Source organism: Watersipora subatra, chromosome 10, assembly GCF_963576615.1.
Source record: "Watersipora subatra chromosome 10, tzWatSuba1.1, whole genome shotgun sequence".
Lineage (NCBI taxonomy): Eukaryota > Metazoa > Bryozoa > Gymnolaemata > Cheilostomatida > Watersiporidae > Watersipora > Watersipora subatra.
Genome location: NC_088717.1, coordinates 32,439,687 through 32,463,069, shown reverse-complemented (window position 1 = coordinate 32,463,069; position 23,383 = coordinate 32,439,687). Strand labels below are relative to the sequence as shown.

General features: G+C 36.1%; 1 protein-coding gene across 3 annotated transcripts in view; it reads left to right on the top strand.

The window, feature by feature from the left end:
* The window catches only part of LOC137406328 (uncharacterized), a 28,095-nt gene extending 5,383 nt beyond the window's left edge, over nt 1-22,712 (top strand). Inside the window, exons 2-7 of one of the 3 annotated variants that reach the window (XM_068092891.1) lie at nt 9,342-9,487; nt 13,758-13,890; nt 15,469-15,746; nt 17,657-17,730; nt 18,697-18,816; nt 21,861-22,712. In XM_068092891.1, coding sequence (XP_067948992.1) covers nt 9,422-9,487; nt 13,758-13,890; nt 15,469-15,746; nt 17,657-17,730; nt 18,697-18,816; nt 21,861-22,542 — 1,353 coding nt within the window. In that variant the 5' untranslated portion in view covers nt 9,342-9,421 and the 3' untranslated portion in view covers nt 22,543-22,712. Of the gene's footprint in view, nt 1-9,281; nt 9,488-13,757; nt 13,891-15,468; nt 15,747-17,656; nt 17,731-18,696; nt 18,817-21,860 lie in introns of all 3 variants that reach the window. The other 2 variants (XM_068092894.1, XM_068092892.1) reach the window with 2 other exon arrangements.
* The last annotated feature ends 671 nt before the right edge of the window (nt 22,713-23,383 follow it).

Below are 23,383 nucleotides of genomic sequence, written 5' to 3'. Positions count from 1 at the left end.
TAATAGTAAGGAACATTATGGAGGATTGTTTTAGCGTCACATCGATCGTAGCTTCACATAGCTTTATCATCGCACAAGGTATAGATCCATTGAATTTTTGCATCGCGATGTTGGTTAAAATGTTGACAAAATAAAATATGTAATAAAAATGTTCTAGATAAAGATTGAAATTGAAAGAACGCTGTTTACATATCATGAAGCAATATCGGCAATTTTCGGTAAATTGGCTGGCACTAGGCCGATAGCCGAATTTGTACATGGTTGGCAGTGAAAGGGTTAAGCTCCTCAAGTAAATTACTCACAAACGTAAAGTATGTTTGCCAACCAGAGTCATTCTTATGTGATGCTATTTCCATGATAGAACATAAGAGCCTTCTATCATTGGTAAATATGGCATACAACCTCTAAGGGATATAACCTCTAAGGGATTCAAGGCCGTAACTTATTTCACTATCCAGAAGACAAACCAATTCTTCCGAAACATGCGCGGACCAAATTTTTAGCGGAGGAGTAGCCAAAGGTGTGACAAACTGTCTGGCAGCAAGAGAGCTAAAGTACACAAGAAACACTCAATCTAATGAGTTGTTTGACAGTTTACCCTGGGAGTCTAACATGAGTTTCTTGATTCTCATCTTGATTGGTTAGCCCTAGATCAGACCACGAGATCTACGAGAGATCCACTATAGATGAGTTCTAAAGCTGTTTGTGTACAAGCTGGTAATTGGGCAGATCTTACCAAAATATTCATTTGATAAATACTAAAAAACCTTCATTTTCAACTGACTAAAAATATTTCAAAAACTTGCTGCACTAACTGTAATTGATTGATCGATTACCGATAATCAGCTAAGAGCAGATCAAGAGCAGATCAAGCAGTCGTGTCAAGCAAGTGTAGAGCAATCAATCTGTTCATTTGTTAAGCAGATTGTCCGCCACAAAAGTTGGCTGAACACCGGCCGATAAGAGATTCTCAGCTAAATGAATGCTCGCAACTTCATCTTTCTTTTTGTATGAAAATGATCAGATGTAGTTAGAGATGATTCGTTGTGGGGCTAAAAGATTGTTGTCCGTCTTATCCAGGTTATTGTGCATAAACACCAAACACTCTTTTACTAAGAGATAGAAACTTACTAAATGTCTAATAGAGTAACTGAGCTTCAAAATTAATAATTTGTGTTCTAGCCGACTGGAACCACTCATCGGCCTCCACTATTTACTTATGAGAGAACAACTCCCAAAGTGTGACTGGAGCATTTTCTATACATGTAGTCTTTGGCTAATTAGTAGATTGTTCTCAGAACAAATGCCATTTTCATAGCCTTGAGAGTGAGTACAGTTGCACCATGATTTATGGGCAACGTACGTAAGAATACAGCCTTGTGCCTAAAGTACTAATGGATATAGCCTTTGTACTCAAATAATCTGTTTGCCTATCGGTGCAGGCTACTGACTTTACAAAGCCCCTCTTCCCAAGTGATAGACATAACCATCATGAGTGTCTGAGCAATTCCTAGGAATCGAATATGATGTCTGCTGAGCTTACTGGAAGCAGAGGCTGTGTTTTTAGGAGCAGCATTGTTATACAGACATTGTCTTGTCTCCGTAATCTTGGCTAGACATGTATGAGTCCAGTGACAAGGGAGCCTCAATGACCGGACACATGCCCAGTTGCGGAGAGGGATTTACGGTTGGATGTCATTGTTGTCACTATCAGTGACATTTTTAAAGAATTGAACCCTCAACTCATTGTTTGGGAGGCAGGCATTCTTGAACAGTAAAACTATGGCTGCTCTAAGATGTCATAAGCGCACTTTTACAGTTGTGTTTTATTAAAATGACCTCACAAGTCATGACTGCGTGCCTGCAATGGCCCCCATTAATGAAACGTAGTCTCCTCTTCCAAGAATTGACAAGATTGATTTGTTGACAGGTAGATAAATGACAAGTCGGGTGGTTAGTGAATAGAAAAGGAGATAATCAATAAATTGTGGTGAGACTGACTGCTACAGCTACGTCATTTTTAACCTAAAATATGAAAAACAAACCATTGATAGAAGAGACAGTATTTGTTTATCTTCTGGAAGTGATGAACATTATAACTAGTACAGCTACCTTATGTAATATAACTGGTACCTCGTGTAGTAGTACCAGTACCTTATGTAATATAACTGGTACCTCATGTAGTAATACCAGTACCTTGTAACTGGTACTAGCACCTAATGCATTGACTTCGGAGGCATTTAAAATTGATAGACAGAGCTGTCAGGCACTTCGAAAATTCATTTGTTTAATAATTCTTCATGATTTTTGTCAACACACCTTGCTGATCTCGTTCTGAATATTAATTAACGGGCAAAACAGCCCTGATATAGGCAACAACAATATTTACTCCTTTGTTGTGCTATAAACAGGTGGGACTGCTTGTGACTAGGGCTATAAATAGGAGTGGCAACCTGTGACTAGGGCTATAAATAGGAGTGGCAACCTGTGACTAGGGCTATAAATAGGAGTGGCAACCTGTGACTAGGGCTATAAATAGGAGTGGCAACCTGTGACTAGGGCTATAAATAGGAGTGGCAACCTGTGACTAGAGCTATAAATAAGAGTGGCAACCTGTGACTAGGGCTATAAATAAGAGTGGCAACCTATGACTAAGGCTACAAATAGGAGTGGCAACCTGTGACTAGGGCTATAAATAGGAGTGGCAACCTGTGACTAGAGCTATAAATAAGAGTGGCAACCTGTGATTAGGGCTATAAATAGGAGTGGCAACCTGTGACTAGGGCTATAAATAAGAGTGGCAACCTGTGATTAGGGCTATGCAGCATCAAAAAACCTCTTTTCCTTTCATACCTAACACACAAAAATAAGAGACTCTTAAATATTTTCAAAAGGCGAGGAACGTGCTCTAAACAAACACCAAGACATTGGTCCCCAATACTACTGGTAAAATGTGCCTAATACATCAGTACTTTTATACTTCCAAAGCATACATATTTCTAGCTGTCTGCCTGTTTTGACTAGCGAAAAGTTCAATAGAGTTTGCGTAAGCTTTGTTATGATTGGTGACTAGTAACGTCATACGTAAACATATTCACGTGTGCCTTAAGTCACAGAATAAATTAGAACTTGCTGGCTATTTCAACAAAAGCACATCAGTTTCAGTCAAATAATATTTAATGTTTTACTTCGTTGTAGTAAGATTTAGATTATAAAAACAACTATTCAGACCTCATTCCATTTCAGCTCGCAATATTATTCATTAGTTCTCTTTGACTTTTGGCAATCATTTATTATTTCTAACTGTGTTGCCAACATCCTAATTTTATCACCATGAAATGAAGATACCGGCAGTTTGTTTTTCTTGTTATTGATATCGGTTATCGTGTTCAAGGTACAGGGTTACGCGTCTCTATTCTGTTGGTCTCTTTGCCAAAGCGCAACTATAACCTCCATAATTGCAATTTCACTTGAATCTGAGTGTTTTAACTGTGATCAAGTTTTGTCGATTTTAATCTTCAAACAGCCTGGTAGAAAAGTCACCGCAAACATCAAAACAATTACAAATAATAGAAAAATACTGGTAATTTATGATAAAATCTACTAAGATTCTGTGTAAATTCATTTTAATAGCAGTTGAAATAGGAGTTTTATCAGCATAACTTGGCACTAAAATAAATGCATTGGCAGTATAAGTTGATTTTAAGAGATGAGCTTTTATATTAAAAAATAACAAAGTTTAGTTTATATGTAATTAATAAACTGCCCTATGTAAATGATAATGGCACATGAATGCAAGTGATGTACATGTGATAGTACACTTGCTACCGCATGTCACAAACTATTTATAATCTGTTATTTCAAAACTTTAATAAGTTATGTGAAAGTATTTTCTAAAGATATGATAAAATAAGTAGGATATTGCTGATTGCAGCCTTAACAGGACAAATTTTATGACAATAGTGAACAACACCTCGTTGGTCACTCGTCATCTTCTCAATCTACATGTCAATCATGTTTTTGGAAACGCCTGAAAAAAACTGTTAAACTCTCTGATCCATTTTTATATGTTTGTATGCGCTGAGTTTGTCATTGATCCTATCATTTTTGCCAATTTGACACTCAATCAGTTCATCACAGCTTTTCTTATGTCACGACCTGCAGGTGCTTTCCATGCCTTCAAAGCTTTCAAGGTGGTCTGACACACCTGCCTCATAGTGGCAAAAAACGCATGACTGCTTTTGTAGCTTTTAATAATCCTAACAACCAATCTATAAGGAAGGTGCTGTTACTTTAAACCTGCTTTGAAGGTGATAATTATTTTTGAAGAATCTATGCTAAGAATCTATCAACAAGAGCTCTTGCTTTAACTGTTTATGTTGATAATAAGGGTCATGAATTACTCAGCAAAAGACTTTCTTCTAGCAGTAGCAATAATTTGGGGTGTAACAAAGATCAGGAGCTCTGTTGTCTGGACTGGTTATGGCTATAAAACCTGTATGATCTATATAGAAACTGAACGAACTATATAGAAATTGTACGAACTATATGGAAACTGTACGAACTATATACAAACTGTACGAACTATATACAAACTGTACAAACTATATAAAAACTGTACAAACTATTTACAAACTGTACAAACTATATACAAATTGTACAAACTATATACAAATTGTACAAACTATCTAAAGACTGTACAAACTATATACAAACTGTACAAACTATATACAAACTGCACAAGCTATATACAAATTGTGCAAACTATATACAAACTGTATACAAACCGTACAAACTATATACAAGCTGTACAAACTATCTAAAAGAGAGACTATCACATAGAGACTGACACACTCCTGTCAATCCTCCTATGAACCCAGCTATTAACAAACAGATACCGTCATTATGCAAGTTTCTATGCCCTCCTACACAAAACCTTCCTTTTGATATCTCCGAAAAACTATCAACTGAATGAGTCTGTGAATGCCTTAAGCTAACACAGCGGATAAATATTGTGTGAATGTGTTGTTGAATTGGCAGGCTCTGCTGCTGAAGCAAAGACACTGGTCAATGACAGTTGAATTTATGTTTAAACTTTAAATGTTTGTTTGTCACCTGTCAGCGATTGAGTTTCACAATAAAATTCAAACTAGACCAGAAAATGACGAAACAAGCAAAAATTCGTTAACATATGATGTGAATACAGTATAAATCCACAATTTACTAAAATATAACAATGTGAAAACTTATATTTATTGATTTAGATCAGTTTTCATATTGATTGCTTGTCTGGTAGCTGTGCTAATCATTATGAGCGAGCAGCCCGTATGAACTATATGTTCCTTTCTCCTTGCCTTTTCCTACCCAAGAATAAACAGGTGGCAGCTTCATAACATCCTAACTTCTAAGCCACTCTAGGAGTTTTACCGGTTCTGTGAGTCGGAGTATAGACACAGCTTATAACTCATTGAAAACTTGTGTTGTGTCGATGTATTGTGGAACTAACGCGGGTGCATTGCGATACAGCGTGAACCAGCCTCCAAGTTTGAGCCAATACTTTCTTTGACGTACAAAGTAATTTTCTACATACAGTATCTGGGGTATTTTCCATCATTGCAGTTTTATAAATTGGTGCACACTGTATGTACTTATGTGACACTCTTTGACATACAATGTAGTTGATTTGACATACAATGTAGTTGATTTGACATACAATGTAGTTGATTTGACATACAATGTAGTTGGTTTGGTGCTCGAATATCATTTAAAGATGCTTTATACCATTCTTTGCTACCATAGATCTAAAACCAAAGATCTAAAACCATAGATCTAAAACCATAGATCTAAAACCATAGATCTAAAACCATAGATCTAAAACCATAGATCTAAAACCATAGATCTAAAACCATAGATCTAAAACCATAGATCTAAAACCATAGATCTAAAACCATAGATCTACAACAAACTTGAGTGAGTGGTAGTGGTGGTAATAAAATGGAAGAATGTATTGCTTCCTTGTTAGGACTAAAACAGCGCATAACGGTATAAACATCAGCAAACATATTCAGGTCAATTTTTTAAAACAGTCTTCAAGAGTTACTGTGTCGAAAAAAGTAACGGAAGTTCAAAAAATAAGCCTGAAGCAATCGAAATATCAATTGTTTAAATAGTTCCGCATCTCTGTCATAATTTCAATCATTGGTCTGAATTGGCAAAATTAAACTCAACTCGCCAGTTATTTAACACTACAATACCCCAGGTCTTTAATACCCCAATACCCAAGGTCTTTAATACCCTAATACCCAAGGTCTTTAATACCCCAATACCCCAGGTCTTGAATACTACAATACCCCAAGGTCTTTAATACCCCGATACCCAAGGTCTTTGATACCCTGATACCCCAGGTATTTAATACCCCAATACCCCAGGTCTTTAATACCCCAATACCCAAGGTCTTTAATACTCCAATACCCAAGGTCTTTAATACCCCAATACTCCAGGTCGTTAATACCCCAATACCCAAGGTCTTTAATACTCCAATACCCCAGGTCTTTAATACCCCAATACCCAAGGTCTTTAATACCCCAATACCCAAGGTCTTTAATACCCCAATACCCAAGGTCTTTAATACCCCAATACCCCAGGTCTTGAATACTACAATACCCCAAGTCTTTACTACCCCAATACCCAAGGTCTTTAATACCCCAATACCCAAGGTCTTTAATACCCCAATACCCCAGGTCTTTAATACCCCAACACCCCAAGTCTTTAATGTAGAGGTGAGGTGACATCAGAAGCCTCTTTATATTTCTTACTGCTGTTATTCATTTCCTTACATATAATTGAGCTTTTTGCATTCAGTATTTTAACATGGGTTTGTGTAATCCGTTTGTTTTAATATTAAATGGATATGCCTGTATTTGCCATGTAGTTGCTGAACAGCGAAATGTATTAAATTGAATAATAATAACAATAATAATAATGGCATGCTTCTGTCATGTAGTGACAATGCTTTGTAGTGTTCTCTAGTAGAGAAACACACCACCAGGACAATAAGCCACCCTGACACCCTATAAAATGGAATACCATAATGAAATACAACATTGTACGCTTATAAAAATAATTGCTTCAACGTACAATAGTTTTAATATATGAAGGAAATATCAGCAAGGGTTAATTTCATGTGTCAAGGTTTTAACCCTTTGGCAGGAGAAATGACTAGAATGTTGTTTACCAGTTGCGTGGGGAAACGAAATTTAGGTCTATTTCGGTAGACATTTATAAAGCTGTCGCCTAGTCACGTTAAACAAAGGATATGAACACTAGTAAGTTTTAAATATCATCAACAAGATATCAGTCGATGATTTACAATATGAAACGATTATCTGAGAGGTGTTGCTTTGTACTAAAAGCTAAACAAATCGTGCCTCCTTGAAAAAGAATAAAAGTTGGAAAAACAAGTCAACATCGGCTCGACTTTCAAAACAGTAAAATAAAAGATTATTTGATCTTGCGATCGTTAGTGATTTATTGTCTGATCAGAATAAAAATAATTCAAATGATAAAAGTGATGTAAACTTTTTGGACTTTTAATATACTTGTAATATACAGAGAAAACGATCGTTATGGTGGCTCGCACGGCTACGTTATAGCGTTTGACTCTACCAAAAAAAATGCTTCCAAGCATTTCATACAGGGACAATTGCACATGGTTGTATTTCTGTTTAGTAGTAGATATGTGAATGAATGTATATGTACAAAAATCTTTGTTCGTAGAAATAAATTTAAGATTTGAGCTATGCATGTTCATAAAATATCGACTTTATTGAATTTTCGAAAATAAATTACATAAGTTTTGGTTATTTTTGGGGGGCTTATACCTGGTGAAAGGTTTTAACTGTAGTTTGAAACTTTCAATTGTAATCTTGTGGAGTTGTCTGCTCGAGAAACTGTATTTATTTTGTCCCATTACCAAATGACAAGGGCCCAAACATTTGCGCTTTTATTAATTTCATTAAAAAGGTCAGCAAGGCTAAGGACCAGGCTTGACTAGGTCACCCTTTGCACTCTCTTTTTCTTCTTTCTAATAAACTAGAGACCTTTGAGGAAAGCATTAAACATGTCAATGCCATCATAAACATAAATTTATTTTCATGTTTGACAAAACAGTTATTTTGACAAATGACATTCCAAATACTTGGTAATGAAAATAGAATTTTTACAACAACAGAACATTAGTGCTACAACTATCTCCCTCTTGTGCCTGTAGATTAACAAGCTGATATGACAGAGTTCATTTGCTAAAACGACAGACAGGTGTTTCCACTGTTAAAGGAGGTGTGATGTGAGAGTTTCACACTTTTTTACATTTTTCATTTTGTTTTATGTCACAACCAAACTTAGGCTTGCTTCTCTTGTTCAACCCTTTACACTGTTATATGCCCAGGTGCTGCTCACTAGACAATGAGTACATAGTGAAAAATAGCACAAATTTCAAAAATAAGCTCTGCTCCTATCGCTAGCGCAGATAAGATAGTAAACTCCTAACACTCGTGATGCTTTGCTAATATATTAGTTAATTTTACTAGCAATATAAGAGTTTCCTTTATCATAGACAATAGAATAGAGTAGCCCGAGATTCTTTAGCAATGCGTAATTTGATAACAAAGTATCAGCAATTATGCTGACATCAGACTTGGTTTTTAAGGCAGATACTAGGTTATTTCAAGTTGTACAACAGTATGAGAAAGACAAGGGCAGCTGTACACAAGCATCTACATGCAGTAGATACGATTGACCTAAACATCTGCTTGAGCACAAGCGCGTTAAGTGATAATAAAAATATACAGAGTTGTCTGCTCTTAATTACTTACTAAGAATTATACAACAGTTATAACAATTATAGTGATGACATATTCCTGCTAGCACACCTGCTATAAAAATAACAGGTGGATATTCCTGCTAGCACACCTGCTATAGAAATAACAGGCGGATATTTCTGCTGGCACGTCTGCTATAGAAATAATGTTCCAGATAGTCACCATGCTACAACAGACTTTAAAAACAATTTTTTCTGACTTGGTGCAGTCTGAATTTAGCATGATGTTGTAGCAACTGTACTGACTAGCCACTATCTCACTGTCCACTCACAAAAGCTCTGTAGGTGGTCTGGTTACTTCAGCCAATGAGAATGAGCCCAAATGCTATGTAAAGCTATGTGGCTCATGCAGCTTTGGTAACTACAGATAATTATGAGCAGAACTACATTACATTACATGTAGAATCTAAAGATGCGGTCAATGGTGGCAACTCAGTGGCTAGCTTATGAGCCTTTGTTCCAGGATTGTGGATATATAATCAGATCATGGTTGGAAACTGCTAACAGAGGGCAATTTTTCAGCAAAGAGTATGAGAATACGACATGAAACATTTACCTTTTGCACTGACAGCATACATAGTACTCTTCACAGTTGATGCCCTTCTGACAGTAAGTCACTTTCCCCTATTAGGGTAAAAGTAGCTATTATTAGCTATTGTTATTGTGTCTAAGTGATCACACGGGTGTCCTAAAGTTTGTACTATTGTACTCTAGAGTTTGTACTATTGTACTCTAGAGTTTGTACTATTGTATTCTAGAGTTTGTACTATTGTACTCTAGAGTTTGTACTATTGTACTATAGAGTTTGTACTATTGTACTCTAGAGTTTGTACTATTGTACTCTAGAGTTTGTACTATTTTACTCTAGAGTTTGTACTATTGTACTCTAGAACTTGTACTATTGTACTCTAGAACTTGTACTATTGTACTCTAGAGTTTGTACTATTGTACTCTAGAGTTTGTACTATTGTACTCTAAAACTTGTACTATTGTACTCTAGAACTTGTACTATTGTACTCTAGAGTTTGCACTATTGTACTCTAGAGCTTGTACTATTGCACTCTAGAGTTTGTACGATTGTACTCTAAAGTTTGTATTAGTATACTTTAGGGCATATGTTTGTATACCTAGAAAACTGCTAGTATAACTTATGAATTGTAAAAGCATTTATCCAAGATGCTTAGTGTATTTTAAGGAATATAGTAAAGTACTTTCATGATTGCAAGGATTCAGGTACTCAAGTATTCAGGTTGTCAAGTATCCCTTCAATTATTCCCTCACGCACGCTCTCAAGTATATATTCAGTACTCCTACAAGTTTTTCCTTTAGTATTCCGTCAAGTGCTCCCTCAAGCGCTCCTTCAAGCGCACCCTCAAGCGCACCCTCAAGCGCTCCCTCAAGCGCTGCCTCAAGCGCTTCCTCAAGCGCTCCCTCAAGCGCTTCCTCAAGCACTCTCTCAAGCGCTTCTTCAAGCGCTCTCTCAAGCGCTCTCACAACCGCTCCCTCAACCGCTCCCTCAACCGCTCCCTCAAGCACTTCCTCAAGCATTCCCTCAAGCGCCCCTCAAGCGCTCTCTCAAGCACTCTCTCAAGCGCTCTCTCAAGCGCTCTCTCAAGCGCTCTCTCAAGCGTTCTCGCAAACGTTCTCTCAAACGCTCTCTCAAACGCTCCCCCAAACGCTCCCCCAAGCGCTCCCCCAAGCCCTCCCCAAGCACTCCCCCAAACGCTCCCCCAAGTGCTTCCCAAAGCGCTCCCCCAAACGCTCCCCCAAGCGCTCCCCCAAACGCTCCCCCAAGCACTCCCCCAAACGCTCCCCCAAACGCTCCCCAAAGCGCTCCCCCAAGCACTCTCCCAAACAGTTCCTTGGATGTCTCCACAGAGCTTAATGAGCTTACTGAATAAAGCATAGGACTGTCTTATATTGTATAAGGTTGTTTTCCGAATATGCAAACCATTTGGTCAAAGTATTTCGGTTTCTGTAAGCTAAAACCAGCCTGTCAAAAACATAAACTGGTGGTGTAAAGCAATGACCTGACAGTCTATCCCACAAACCGGTGGTTGTCGATTGTTGACTATCGATCAATATTGTCTCCACTAATGTTTTCATCATTCTTATTGATTATTAGCAGTTACTAGTTATGTGTAACTAGCTAATGTGTACACACAGCTAATGTACACACAGCTAGTGTACACACAGCTAGTGTACACACAGCTAGTGAACACACAGCTAGTGTACACACAGCTAGTGTACAGACAGCTAGTGTACACACAGCTAGTGTACACATAACTAGTGTACACACAGCTAGTGTACGTACAGCTAGTGTACACATAACTAGTGCACCCGCAGCTAGTGTACACTCATCTTATGTACACAGAGCTGGTATACACACAGCTAGTTAGATACGCGTAACTAGCTTACATGCCAACAAAGTGCACACAACTCTACAATAGCTGTGTGTACACTAATTACATAAACACTAGTTACGTAAACGCTAGTTATGTATACACTAGCTGTGTGTACATTAGCTGTCTGTACACTAGTGCTGGGAACAGGTAATAAAACTCATTGAACTCGCAGGTGTATCTTCTCTCGTGTCTCGGGGAATAGAAATTTTGAGTATATCGATCTTGCGGGTTTGGGTTTGGACTTGCAGGTTTGGGTTTGGACTTGCAGGTTTGGGTTTGGACTTGCGGGTTCGGTTTTTAGTACACGAATCCTTTGAGTAGAGTGGATCTATTGCGCCCTGTGATATGAGCATTGTTTAACAACCCGTCTGTTAACACAGCGAGCACAAATATCGGTTGATAGAAAGTAGTAAAAAGTAAGAAATATATTGAATGGAATTGTAATTGCATTTTGAATTTAAAGATATGTACGATGTTTGGAAGTTTCAGACATGAAACCCGTATCAACAAACCCGATACCCAAAAAACCCATTGGCCACAAAGTACTCGTGCCAAGCGCTACCAGCTACCCGATACTCGAAAAACCTGAACACAAGGGGCCGGGGTCTAAACTCGTTGGCCAAGAAGTACTCGCGCCCAGCACTAGTGTACACACAGATTTACTGACAGTTATTAATAAAAATTATGGATATAGTATTAAATTTTAAATTTACTTAGAAGTAATACAGCGAGTTAAGTTAGTACATTTGCTCGAGATTAATTTTGAGAATTATCTGAAAGAGCACGTAATCTTTAGTTAACATTTATTTTCTTGTGTTGTACAAATAATCAGTTGTACAACAATACATATATACATGCAGTTAAATCAATAGAATTGAAAGTAAGTGTGGGGAACTGATGTCAGACTAATTATTGTCTAGGATGCTGTTACTAGCTGCTAGTAGTTTCTCAGTTTGTACTAGCTCATGTTCTACTACTAGCTCATGTTCTACTACTTATATGAACAACTACATAGCTATTACTATTCAAGGCTGGCACCCCTCACTGATACAAGACTAATATGACATTACATACCGTATTAATATAACATTACATACCGTATTAATATAACATTACATACCGTATTAATATAACATTACATACCGTATTATTATAACATTACATACCGTATTAATATAACATTACATACCGTATTAATATAACATTACATATCGTATTAATATAACATTACATATCGTATTAATATAACATTACATACCGTATTAATATAACATTACATATCGTATTAATATAACATTACATACCGTATTAATATAATATTACATATCGTATTAATATAACATTACATACCGTATTAATATAACATTACATACCATACTAATGTAACATTACATACCGTATTAATATAACATTACATACCATATTAATACAATATTACATACTGTATTAGTATTACATTACATACCGTATAAATAAAAAAAGGTTACAAACTCTCTACAGCGTTATTATTGCTTGCATAGGCTTCAGACTTGTTAACTAGGTTCAATTTAAATTAAATAGGTGTCAGATTTGTGCTCTAATGTAAATTGGTGATTAGTTAGTTTCACTAAAAATCTTGCCAAAAAGTATGCAGCATGAAGTTTGTTTATTGTTCAGTTGAAAAGCGAGAGTGTTCGAGACTCGCTTTCAGAAAATGTTTTGTACGCCGATCTACATGAAGACTTACATGTAAAATAGCGAGCAAAACAATAATGGCCTGCTCTTACTTTCTGATCAGGCGATTATGTGCCATTGGCATTTGCTAACTGCTGGCTGAGGTTATAAATGCAGGTAAGAATTTTGATTAATGACCTACAAAAACTAACTGGCACTGGCAGTTAATGGCAGGTAATGGTAAGAGATCATATACATTCATCTAAACGCGTGTGGCAACACATAATCATTCCTTGCAAGCGGTATTTCTATAAGTAGCTGGTCAGGGTTAGGTGAGAGAATATCATTCATATTATTTCATCAATTTGATTAAATTCTGTTCTGAATCCTCACTCAAAAGATATTTTTTTGAGATGCTGCAATATATACATACGTAATATATATCATTTATTTATTGTCTAAAGTGACTGCAAGTAAAACATTTAAATGCTACACTTCATTATTATAAATGTACATACTATGTATTTATAGTAATATACATTTAATATGATAAATAAAATATATTATATATTAATGCTATGATAAAGTCCTGAGGAGATATTGTCAAATAGTGTACTTTACTTTGTTATTATCAAATATACTTTATAATGATTTATTGTTCAACTTTTATATTTTATATGAGCGTTTTATACTTTGATAATAGTTTTTTATTATCAATTATTTTTAATTGCTTGGTATGTATTGCTGTATAATATTCATTGTGTTCATCAATTTATTAATTTACATTTACGTAATTACCAAATTATATATGATTATTTCAGAATGAACATATCGAGAGGGTCTCAGAAAGATATCACATGTCCATTAGAAACAACCCCGGTCTGAGGTCATTGACGCACTCGGAGATTGAAAAAGTAATGCATGCTATAGCGGAATCACAATCATTGCCTAGCGGTCAGTGTCAAGAGCAGATAAATTCAGCTTTTTGCAATACTGCATTTTTTCAACAAGTTCATCAAAAGCTTTACTATAATAATCTCTAGCATAATGAAAGCCGTGCCATTTCATTCATTTATTCCTGACTGGAGGTTGAAACTTTGAGCCGTCTCAGAATATTCATGCTTCTCATATTCTGCGGACTTTACATATTCTATAAAGTAACGAATAGTTACTTCTTTCAACTATAACTCTTTTAAAACTGGTAAAAAAACTTGCATTTGTTTGCTCTTCAGTGATTTTTGAAACTTGAGAAATGGAAGTTCACTTTTTAAAAATGAAAGCTTGCTCAACATTGGTCAATATTATCACACAAAAAACTATGGTACAGATAGATATATCTTTAACTTGCAGAAAACCTAAAAAAATGTCTGTTAACAACCAACATTCTCAAAAGTAGAGCAAAAAGAAGTACTGTCTGGTTAGAAGAATGCACTTGTTTTTATTATTTAAACACTCAGACACCTTCAAACTTGTATCATTCTTTGTTTATTTCAGATTAATCAGTCACACAATGAATAATTTGCTGAAATTGGAATAATTTACAAATTTTAAAAATGCTAAGCCAACTCGTCAAGAGCATAATGTTTCGGTGGGTGCACAACCAAAATACTATCTTTGCTGAGTTAACAGGAGAGAGCTCATACCAAAACAAAACCATTTAATGTAAGAATGAGAGAGGCTGGCATCAGGAGTCGTCTAACATGTCATAACTCATCTAATAATAGCCAATTTTAGAATTATTTAGAAGCAAAAATCATGAATATGATTAATATATTTTTTGCAGGGTCAACCCACTATAGCATATTCATTTGACAGTTCATTTGGTGACAGGATTAGATGCGTGTCACTTAGTACTTGTCTGGCTGGCTGATAAGGCAAAAAGTATTGCCAAGAAAGAAATTCTTTAGAATTAATTAATATAGATTATTGATGAGTGAAGATTTGTGATAATTAATTGAGAATAAAACTTGTACAAGTGCCATGGAATTTAGCTATGTCACCCATGACGATGGGTGTACGATGTACACCTATGGTTGTGGGTGACCTAGCTAAATGGGTGACCTATCGTCGTGGGTCTGAGTTGTAACTCTAATCGCGAGTAACAGCTCAGACATATGAAGTGGTATGCAAATTGCTCTTCAATGCCCTTAGCTGATTCATTTTCAGTTTCCACGAATTTCTCCAAATCTGGTAAGTGGTTTGGCTTGCTTGCTGGATAACAACCGTCTGGGATATGACAAAGTGTACCCTCTACAAGTAGCCTTTAGAAAAATGTAGTAATTATTTAACCCTAAACGTCATGTCTGAACCAGATAATATGGCTGTCGACCACAAACAGAATAATGAAGAGTTTCTATGAATTGGATAGCATTAGAACTGGGCATTTAAAGTTGAGATCGCTAACACCGCACTGCGGGGTGTCTACCTGTAGATGAATAGATAGTCTAAAGCCCCAAACCAATTTCGCGCCAAAATTAAGCTCTTGCAGATAAAATTCTCTGTAGAATTATAATTTACATACGAATATTTTAGAAGAGAGCTATGAACGACTAACACACTGTCAGCCGCGCCCTCACATAATTGAAGAAAGAGAGATTAGGAGTCGTCTCATCGAACAATCAAGCAGAATGAATACAATCAGCGGATATTACACTGTACAGGTTAATCAGCCAGGATTGAGACAAACCACTTCCTGTTTGCTCTTGCATCGCTGTCATAAGCATTCTGGTTGCTGCACAGGGAGAGAAGAAGAATGCAGTGTTCACACATCGGAGAGTGTGAACGTAGATGTAACAGTCGCTAGCTCTGAAGTAAGTTTTCTAAACAGCGAGTAGCCAGAGTTTATCAACTGCAGATGTAGCTATTAAAAGTTTTCACAATTTGTTTTAGTTATGAATCTGGAAAAGGTTTGGCTTTTTCTCCAATAATTACCTGCAAAATTAAAAAAAGTTTGTAGTAAGTATATTTTTGCTATTTAGAAATTTTCAAATTTTTAGCAAAGACCCCAACTATAATATTTGTATCAAAAACAGAAATTTAAAATCATTATTAACGGAGTTGCTGAATTGTACAAAAGTAAAGTCTAGAAGTGGAACAAGCCTCTTAGATTACTAGTTACAATGAGTAAACAACTCCTCGTTTGCATCTCATAGAATGTGTCATTCATTGGCTGACCTTTCAAGCTTCTAATGTCTAATGTTGTGACTAACATAAATCAATTTCAAGTCTTTAGTATACATTTTTAAACGAGCAGCAAATTAATTTTGCTAGTAAATGCTACAAGTAGTCTACAGAACTAGCAATAACCCGAGTGGAAGAATCAACAGTATACATACAGTGGAACCTCGATTCTCGAACATAATCCGTTCCAGAAGTTGTTCAAAAACCGAGTTGTTTGAGATCCAAAACAATTTTCCCATTAGAATAAATGTATGTAAATTTTAATCTATTTCATGGCGAGAAAAAACTTTGGTAAAGTATTTTTTCAACATTTTACACAATAAACTGTACTGTATACTGCGTACTATAAACAAAATTTTTTAGATGTACATGTAGATGGTGTTTAATTTTAGTAAAAGGTTTCTATTTGTGATGATAAAAAAGAAAACAAAAGTAAACATTTCGTAAGTTTTGCTCTTGAAGCATCAAAAACATTAAAGGTTAAGATACACTACCAAAAATTGCAGAAATTGATAATAAAACAGCAAAAAATGCAACAGATCAGTTACATAAAAAATGGTAGGAAAAAGAAAATATAAACAGCATTGGCACGTTTACTTCACATCTTTGAAGCAGAACCCTTCTCTAAAACAATTTAGGGTAACTCGGCTGGAGGGGTTATCTCCCTAGCAAATCTTTTCGGTAAAAGAGACGTCGTCCCAGATGGTTCCTTTCTTTTTGTAAAGAATTTATGAAGCTCAAATTGCTTCTCCGCTTGTTAACGAATGTTTTCATGCTGTTTCCGGAGCTGTTCCAATTCTAATGCGTATGTTTTGGCTTGGCCGAAAACAAAATTTATGTTCGCGATACGGAACGAACAAATCTCACAATCTTTGGTCAAAAACCGAGTTGGTCGAGAACCAAAATTTTCGAGAACCAAGGTTTCACTGTCTGTACAAGGACGGCAAGCGACATTCTACCACATTCAGTCTTTGCTTAGCAGCGCTTCCATCAGGCTTCGTTCATCTCCGCTTATGAACAAGTGTATGACCAGCTCTTAATGTGTCTCATGTGTCAATTCTATAAGAAGTGACATCAGAGGCAGTGGCATATGAACAAGTATATGACCAGCTCTTAATGTGTCTCATGTGTCAGTTCTATAAGAAGTGACATCAGAGGCAGTGGCATATGAACAAGTGTATGACCAGCTCTTAATGTGTCTCATGTGTCAGTTCTATAACAAGTGACATGAGAGACGTGGCATATAGCAGGCATAAATTATGAAATCTACTGAGCATTGCCGGATGCTGAATTTAGCATTAACATCCTTGTTCTGTTTATTGCAAGATGAAAATTGTGAAAAACTAAGTTATTCCAAAGAAGGCTGAATTAAAACAGTAAGCTGATCAAATCCTACCAACTCTTAATATATGTACATGTACATTATATTAAGAGTTGGTAGAATTTGATCAGCTTACTGTCTTGATGTAACTTTAGTTCAGTATAGATATGAAATGTTTAACTTTGAAATGAATTGCATTACACAAACCTTTCATTACAGAATGGATCCTTCGTGAAGGAGATAACATTTCTGAATCATACAGCATGCACTTGCAAAAGACCGACGTCAGTACAGTGAGTTGAGTCAGGCTGACATTCTATAAGACAGATTAATTTGATAATAGAAGCATAAATCTTAAATAGTCAGCATTGTTTGGTAATCGTCATAGTTACTTGAGAGTTGGAAAAATCCTTTAGGTAAGCTGCTTGAAAGGCGTAGAGCTATTTCTAGCATAAATGCTGGGCATTGCGAACTGGTACGCTTTAGCTTGTTCTATTGCGGTAGAGTGTTGAGGTTTTTGACTTACTCCTTGAAATTATGTGTTTTGTATTATGACAGAACATGCCAACTTTGTTTTCATGCGGCGGGTTGAGTGGGCCGCAGGAGATTTTATGTAAAGAAGGTGATTGTCAAACGATTTTGTGCATGAAAATTGGACTGAAGCACGCAGTGAGCTTAATGTTGAATATCACATAGAAACTGGAGACAAGATTGAGTAAAGCTCACTTGTCTTGTACTGTATAACTGTCGAAAGTATTTCACAACCCATAATCCATGCATAGCAGTCTTTCATGCTAGTCCACTTCAACTTGAAGTTGTTTGACTAGATGTATTATTATTATTATTATTATTATTCCAACATTATAAATGTTTTGCTAGGCGTATTATTTTAAGTTACTCCTTGAGTATTTCCTTGAGAAAGATTAATAATTTGACACGAATAAACTTCATAGTAAAAATAACTTTAACAAAATATAGTTTTAGATTGTCTTTAAACAAGGCAGTACTATTGATGCTTGGATGTGATAGGACGACTCTAACCTAATATCTCCTTTCATGTTAAGCTTTATGGACCAAGCTAAAGTAAAAGTGATCGTTAGATTAATTGAAGTAAATTATTGATTTTGAAGAATAAAACTGCTGAGTCAGCTGGGTTATTGCATTATTAATACACTGGCTGTACCAATGTCAGAGATAACCAGGTAGAAATCAGCATCTATGCCTTTTTCTATTCAAATTAAGTATTAAATTATTTGCAGATGTTCTTGTCTTCATCCATACAAAAATGTATCTACCGGTTTTTTGGATAAACCCTGCAAGTGTGAGTGCAAACCAAACCATGCCAGTGAATGTCAACAAATCAATTTTGGACAAGCTAGGTGAGTTTGGTATCTACTCAGTGATCGGTAAACATTCCACCTGACAGTTTGAAGTACTTAGAATGTAGACACTTGAAGACACTTGTCAATGCTCGATTTGAGAATATAGAGTGTTTGTTTAATAAAGTAGTCATAAGTAAAACACAATAGTATCGAGTAAAAGTATTTATAACAGTTGCAATATCACTAGTTCACGAGAGCGCAATGGAATTGAGTCTGAGGCATGACCCGAAACACCTTCGCCAGCTAGCACTAGCCATGTCTGTTGTGTTACGACAAAACCTCAATTGTTGCTTTCGTACCAATGTTACATCAGATATATATATTTATGTATATATATATATATATATATATATTTATTTATTTATTTATATGCTACATACAGTACTGTTTCGGCTATTGAAGCCTCATCAGTACAGCTCAGAGCTGACAAGGGAGACGAATCCCATTGTCAATGAGAGTTGGCTTCTTGCCTTGAAACAACTAAGTTGTCTCACAGACTTTAAGAAAGTCAATGTGCTGGCACCAGAGTTCTAAAATCACAAATGTGATGAGCTTTGCAGCATTGCTACCAAATGTTGCATAATATATATATTAATTATATGCATTATGATTATATATACATGTATATATACTAGCTGTACAATTCGACGTTGCTCGGGTATTTAAAAGGTTTTTGCACAAAAAATGGATTTGTATTTAACGTATAACAATATTTGCCATTCTAACTTTCAAACTACATATCATGAGAAAAGAGTTTTGTGCAATTGAAATAAATTAGGAGAGAAAATAAAAACGACTGTAAAGGTTTTCAAACTTTGTCAAACAACTGTAACTTTCAAAATTACTATCAAGAGATAAATGTTTTGTGCAGGTCAAATAAATTAAAAAACAAAATAAAACAACTAAAAAAGTGTTTAAATGTAATGTGAAATAATTAGCAAGTAATAGCTAAATTAAGTCCGTTTTGCTACGATTACAATAAAAGACGATTCGGTAACGATACAGTTAATATGAACCGAGAAAACAAAATAAAAATCCTGATTATGTAGAATTAATTAGGGCAACTCTTGCATAGACGTGTGTGTATAAAAAAGGTTACTGTTCCACCAGAAGCTGTTCATCAAAACTTTGACTACGACGGTACTGGTACCTCTCGATACTGGTACAAATGTAAAAATGAGATATCGTACTGTCTTTGTCTGACCGAACGGAGAGATAATGTCGAAGCTTTTCCCATGGAGACAATATAACCGTTCGCGTGAGAAAAATTGAACCTTACGAAAAATATTTCTTAACAGGAACGCCGTAACACGTGGCTGCATTGGTAAAATAATCAGTGTAAGCTATAGCCAGAATGACACGCACATCCACACACATACTGTGAGAAATATATATATTTTATATATATTTATATTATCTATAGGTGTATTTATATGTATATATATATGTATTTATGTATATATATATATATGTATCCGTCATCTTCTTCCCAGCATGACTCTATAAAGTCTTCAAGTTGCTCCTCAAACTTTCTCATTAAATATATGTATTAAATATATGTATTGTATTATATATTATGCAATATATAATATTATTGTAATATATATTATGCAACATTTGTTAGCAATGTGGTGCGAATCTTACATACCTATACTAGACTAAATTTTTGGTGGAGTAAATACTCCTAGAACACTGGATAATTTTATCAATGCTATTACCCTGTGCCTAGAACACTGGATAATTTTATCAATGCTAGTACCCTGTGCCTAGAATACTGGATAATTTTATCAATGGTAGTACCCTGTGCCTAGAACACTGAATAATTTTATCAATGCTAGTACCCTGTGCCTAGAACACTGGATAATTTTATCAATGCTAGTACCCTGTGCCTAGAACACTGGATAATTTTATCAATGCTAGTACCCTGTGCCTAGAACACTGGATAATTTTATCAATGCTAGTACCCTGTACCTAGAATACTGGATAATTTTATCAATGCTAATACCCTGTGCCTAGAATACTGGATAATTTTATCAATGCTAGTACCCTGTGCCTAGAATACTGGATAATTTTATCAATGCTAGTACCCTGTGCCTAGAATACTGGATAATTTTATCAATGCTAGTACCCTGTGCCTAGAATACTGGATAATTTTATCAATGCTAGTACCCTGTGCCGTGAACACTGGATAATTTTATCAATGCTAGTACCCTGTGCCGTGAATACTGGATAATTTTATCAATGCTAATACCCTGTGCCTAGAATACTGGATAATTTTATCAATGCTAGTACTCTGTGCCTAGAATACTGGATAATTTTATCAATGCTAGTACCCTGTGCCTAGAATACTGGATAATTTTATCAATGCTAGTACCCTGTGCCTAGAATACTGGATAATTTTATCAATGCTAGTACCCTGTGCCTAGAACACTGGATAATTTTATCAATGCTAGTACCCTGTGCCTAGAATACTGGATAATTTTATCAATGGTAGTACCCTGTGCCGTGAACACTGAATAATTTTATCAATGCTAGTACCCTGTGCCGTGAGAGATTGGAGACATCTCTCACGGCACAGGGCAAGTATCTGTGCAATAGTTTTAAAGCATGGAAGGTGAAGGGTTGGTACAGGTGATGCTTAGAATCCTATATGGTGGAATTTTTTTCTAACCTCCAACCATGGCTTTGGACAGATGAACTGACCAACCCTATTATAGTAAATATATTGAACCTGCAAATACAATACATATATTTAATACATATATTTAATATATATACTTAATGAGAAAGTTTGAGGAGTAACTGGAAGACTTTATAGAGTCATGCTGGGAAGAAGATGACGGATATTTCTTCAATGACATTTTTTAAATATCTGAAGTGTTAAAACGAGCAATTTCGCTGAAGTTTTGAGGCATATACTTAATGATGGGTCAGATGATGAAGCTCACATGATACTGTCACAAGTGTGATTTGAGTTCAATAACCATGCCGTTTCCTTCAACTGACCTCAATCTAAATAATGTTAACTATCTGTGTTGTAGCATAGCGTGGAGTCGATCAAGGCTGTTTGCACAGTTTGAGACGCAGCGGCACTATGAGACTTGCTACGAGAAGAGCTTATTGGGTAGTTGGAACGTCTCTTCCATATTCAACTCGGCTCCAAAAATATACTGTCCACCTATACCATGTTCATCCGGTTACACATTTAGTTCAACAAGACTGGCTTGTATTCCAACGCCATCTATTTCAAGCCAAACTACAGATTCCGCTCTCTCTACAGAGCGTCGAACGATAAGAGAAATTCATGACTCGGATTACAGGGAGCAGTTGCCTCCATCTAATGAGGCTACAACTTCAATAAGCTTTTTGACAACACCTACCTCGAGACAAAATTCAATGGTCAACCAAGGTTTGAATAAAAATAGATCAAACAATCATAAAAAACAGAGTAATAAACTAAGACAGCAAATTTTCAAAAAGCTGAAGCGAATAAAGTCCAAAGGTTTAATTAAGTCTCTATCGACCTCTGAACTTGCTCGAAGAATCTATGAAAGTTATAGCCGTGAGGCAAGCAGAAGAAAAGGGCTCTCTAGAAGAAAAGATATAGTTGTTAGCATGCATAAGAAGGGGGCACGAGTGACTTGCAAACCTATAGCAAAAGAAACCTACTATGTTCTGACGCTGCCATCGGATTATTTATTCTGCTCAGTGGGTGTGCCATAGATGAGTATCTCTTGCTGCAAAGGTGCTAGTCGACTTACTTTATACATTAAAATGTTTAATAGACAGGGTTTCAACATTGTGCATTATTTCTTGTTAATCAAGGCATATCTTTGGTAACAACACTATATATATTGTATGTTCCTCAGTCTATTATTTTAGAAAGAATAAAACCTAACAGATATTTTACAGATTCAATTATTAGGCATGCAGCCACGGAGACAGATATTTCAGAGCACTGGTATCAAGCAAAGGGTATTTTAGTGCACTGGTATCAAGCAAAGGATCTTTTGGTGCACTAGCATTTAGCAAGGGGTATACTGGTGTCTGGGTAAACTGACAAGGAGTGTATTAGTGCACTGGTGTCCGGCTTGCTGTCTGTCAGAAATTGACAATCACTTGCATTTTACCGATGCATGTTTAGGTCGAGCAGTATGGTGGAGAAAAGGTGACACAGGCTTCAGTATCTATCGCTCCCGGAACTGTCAGATTAACCTGAAGGAATGCCTTTGCAACAAGATCCGGTCTGACAGGCTAGGTAGACATTTCACTTGTTCAATGTGCAAAGAACAAAGGTGGACCCTTAACGTACCCCATGTTGTCAGTGTCAGGGGCCCCCAAGTTATGTTCTAGATCTGAAAGATCCAGCAATTTAGGGTTGAGAGCCTTCTGAGAGTTTTATGGCAGATCGGTATTAAGCAGGACTCAAACCACCAATCCCATGGTTGACAGTCAAAGGCACTACCACTAGGTCACCCTACACCCTGACACTTGCACTGGTATTTAGCAAGGAGTATTTTAGTGCACTGGTATCTAGCGAGGGGTATTTTAGTGCACTGGTATC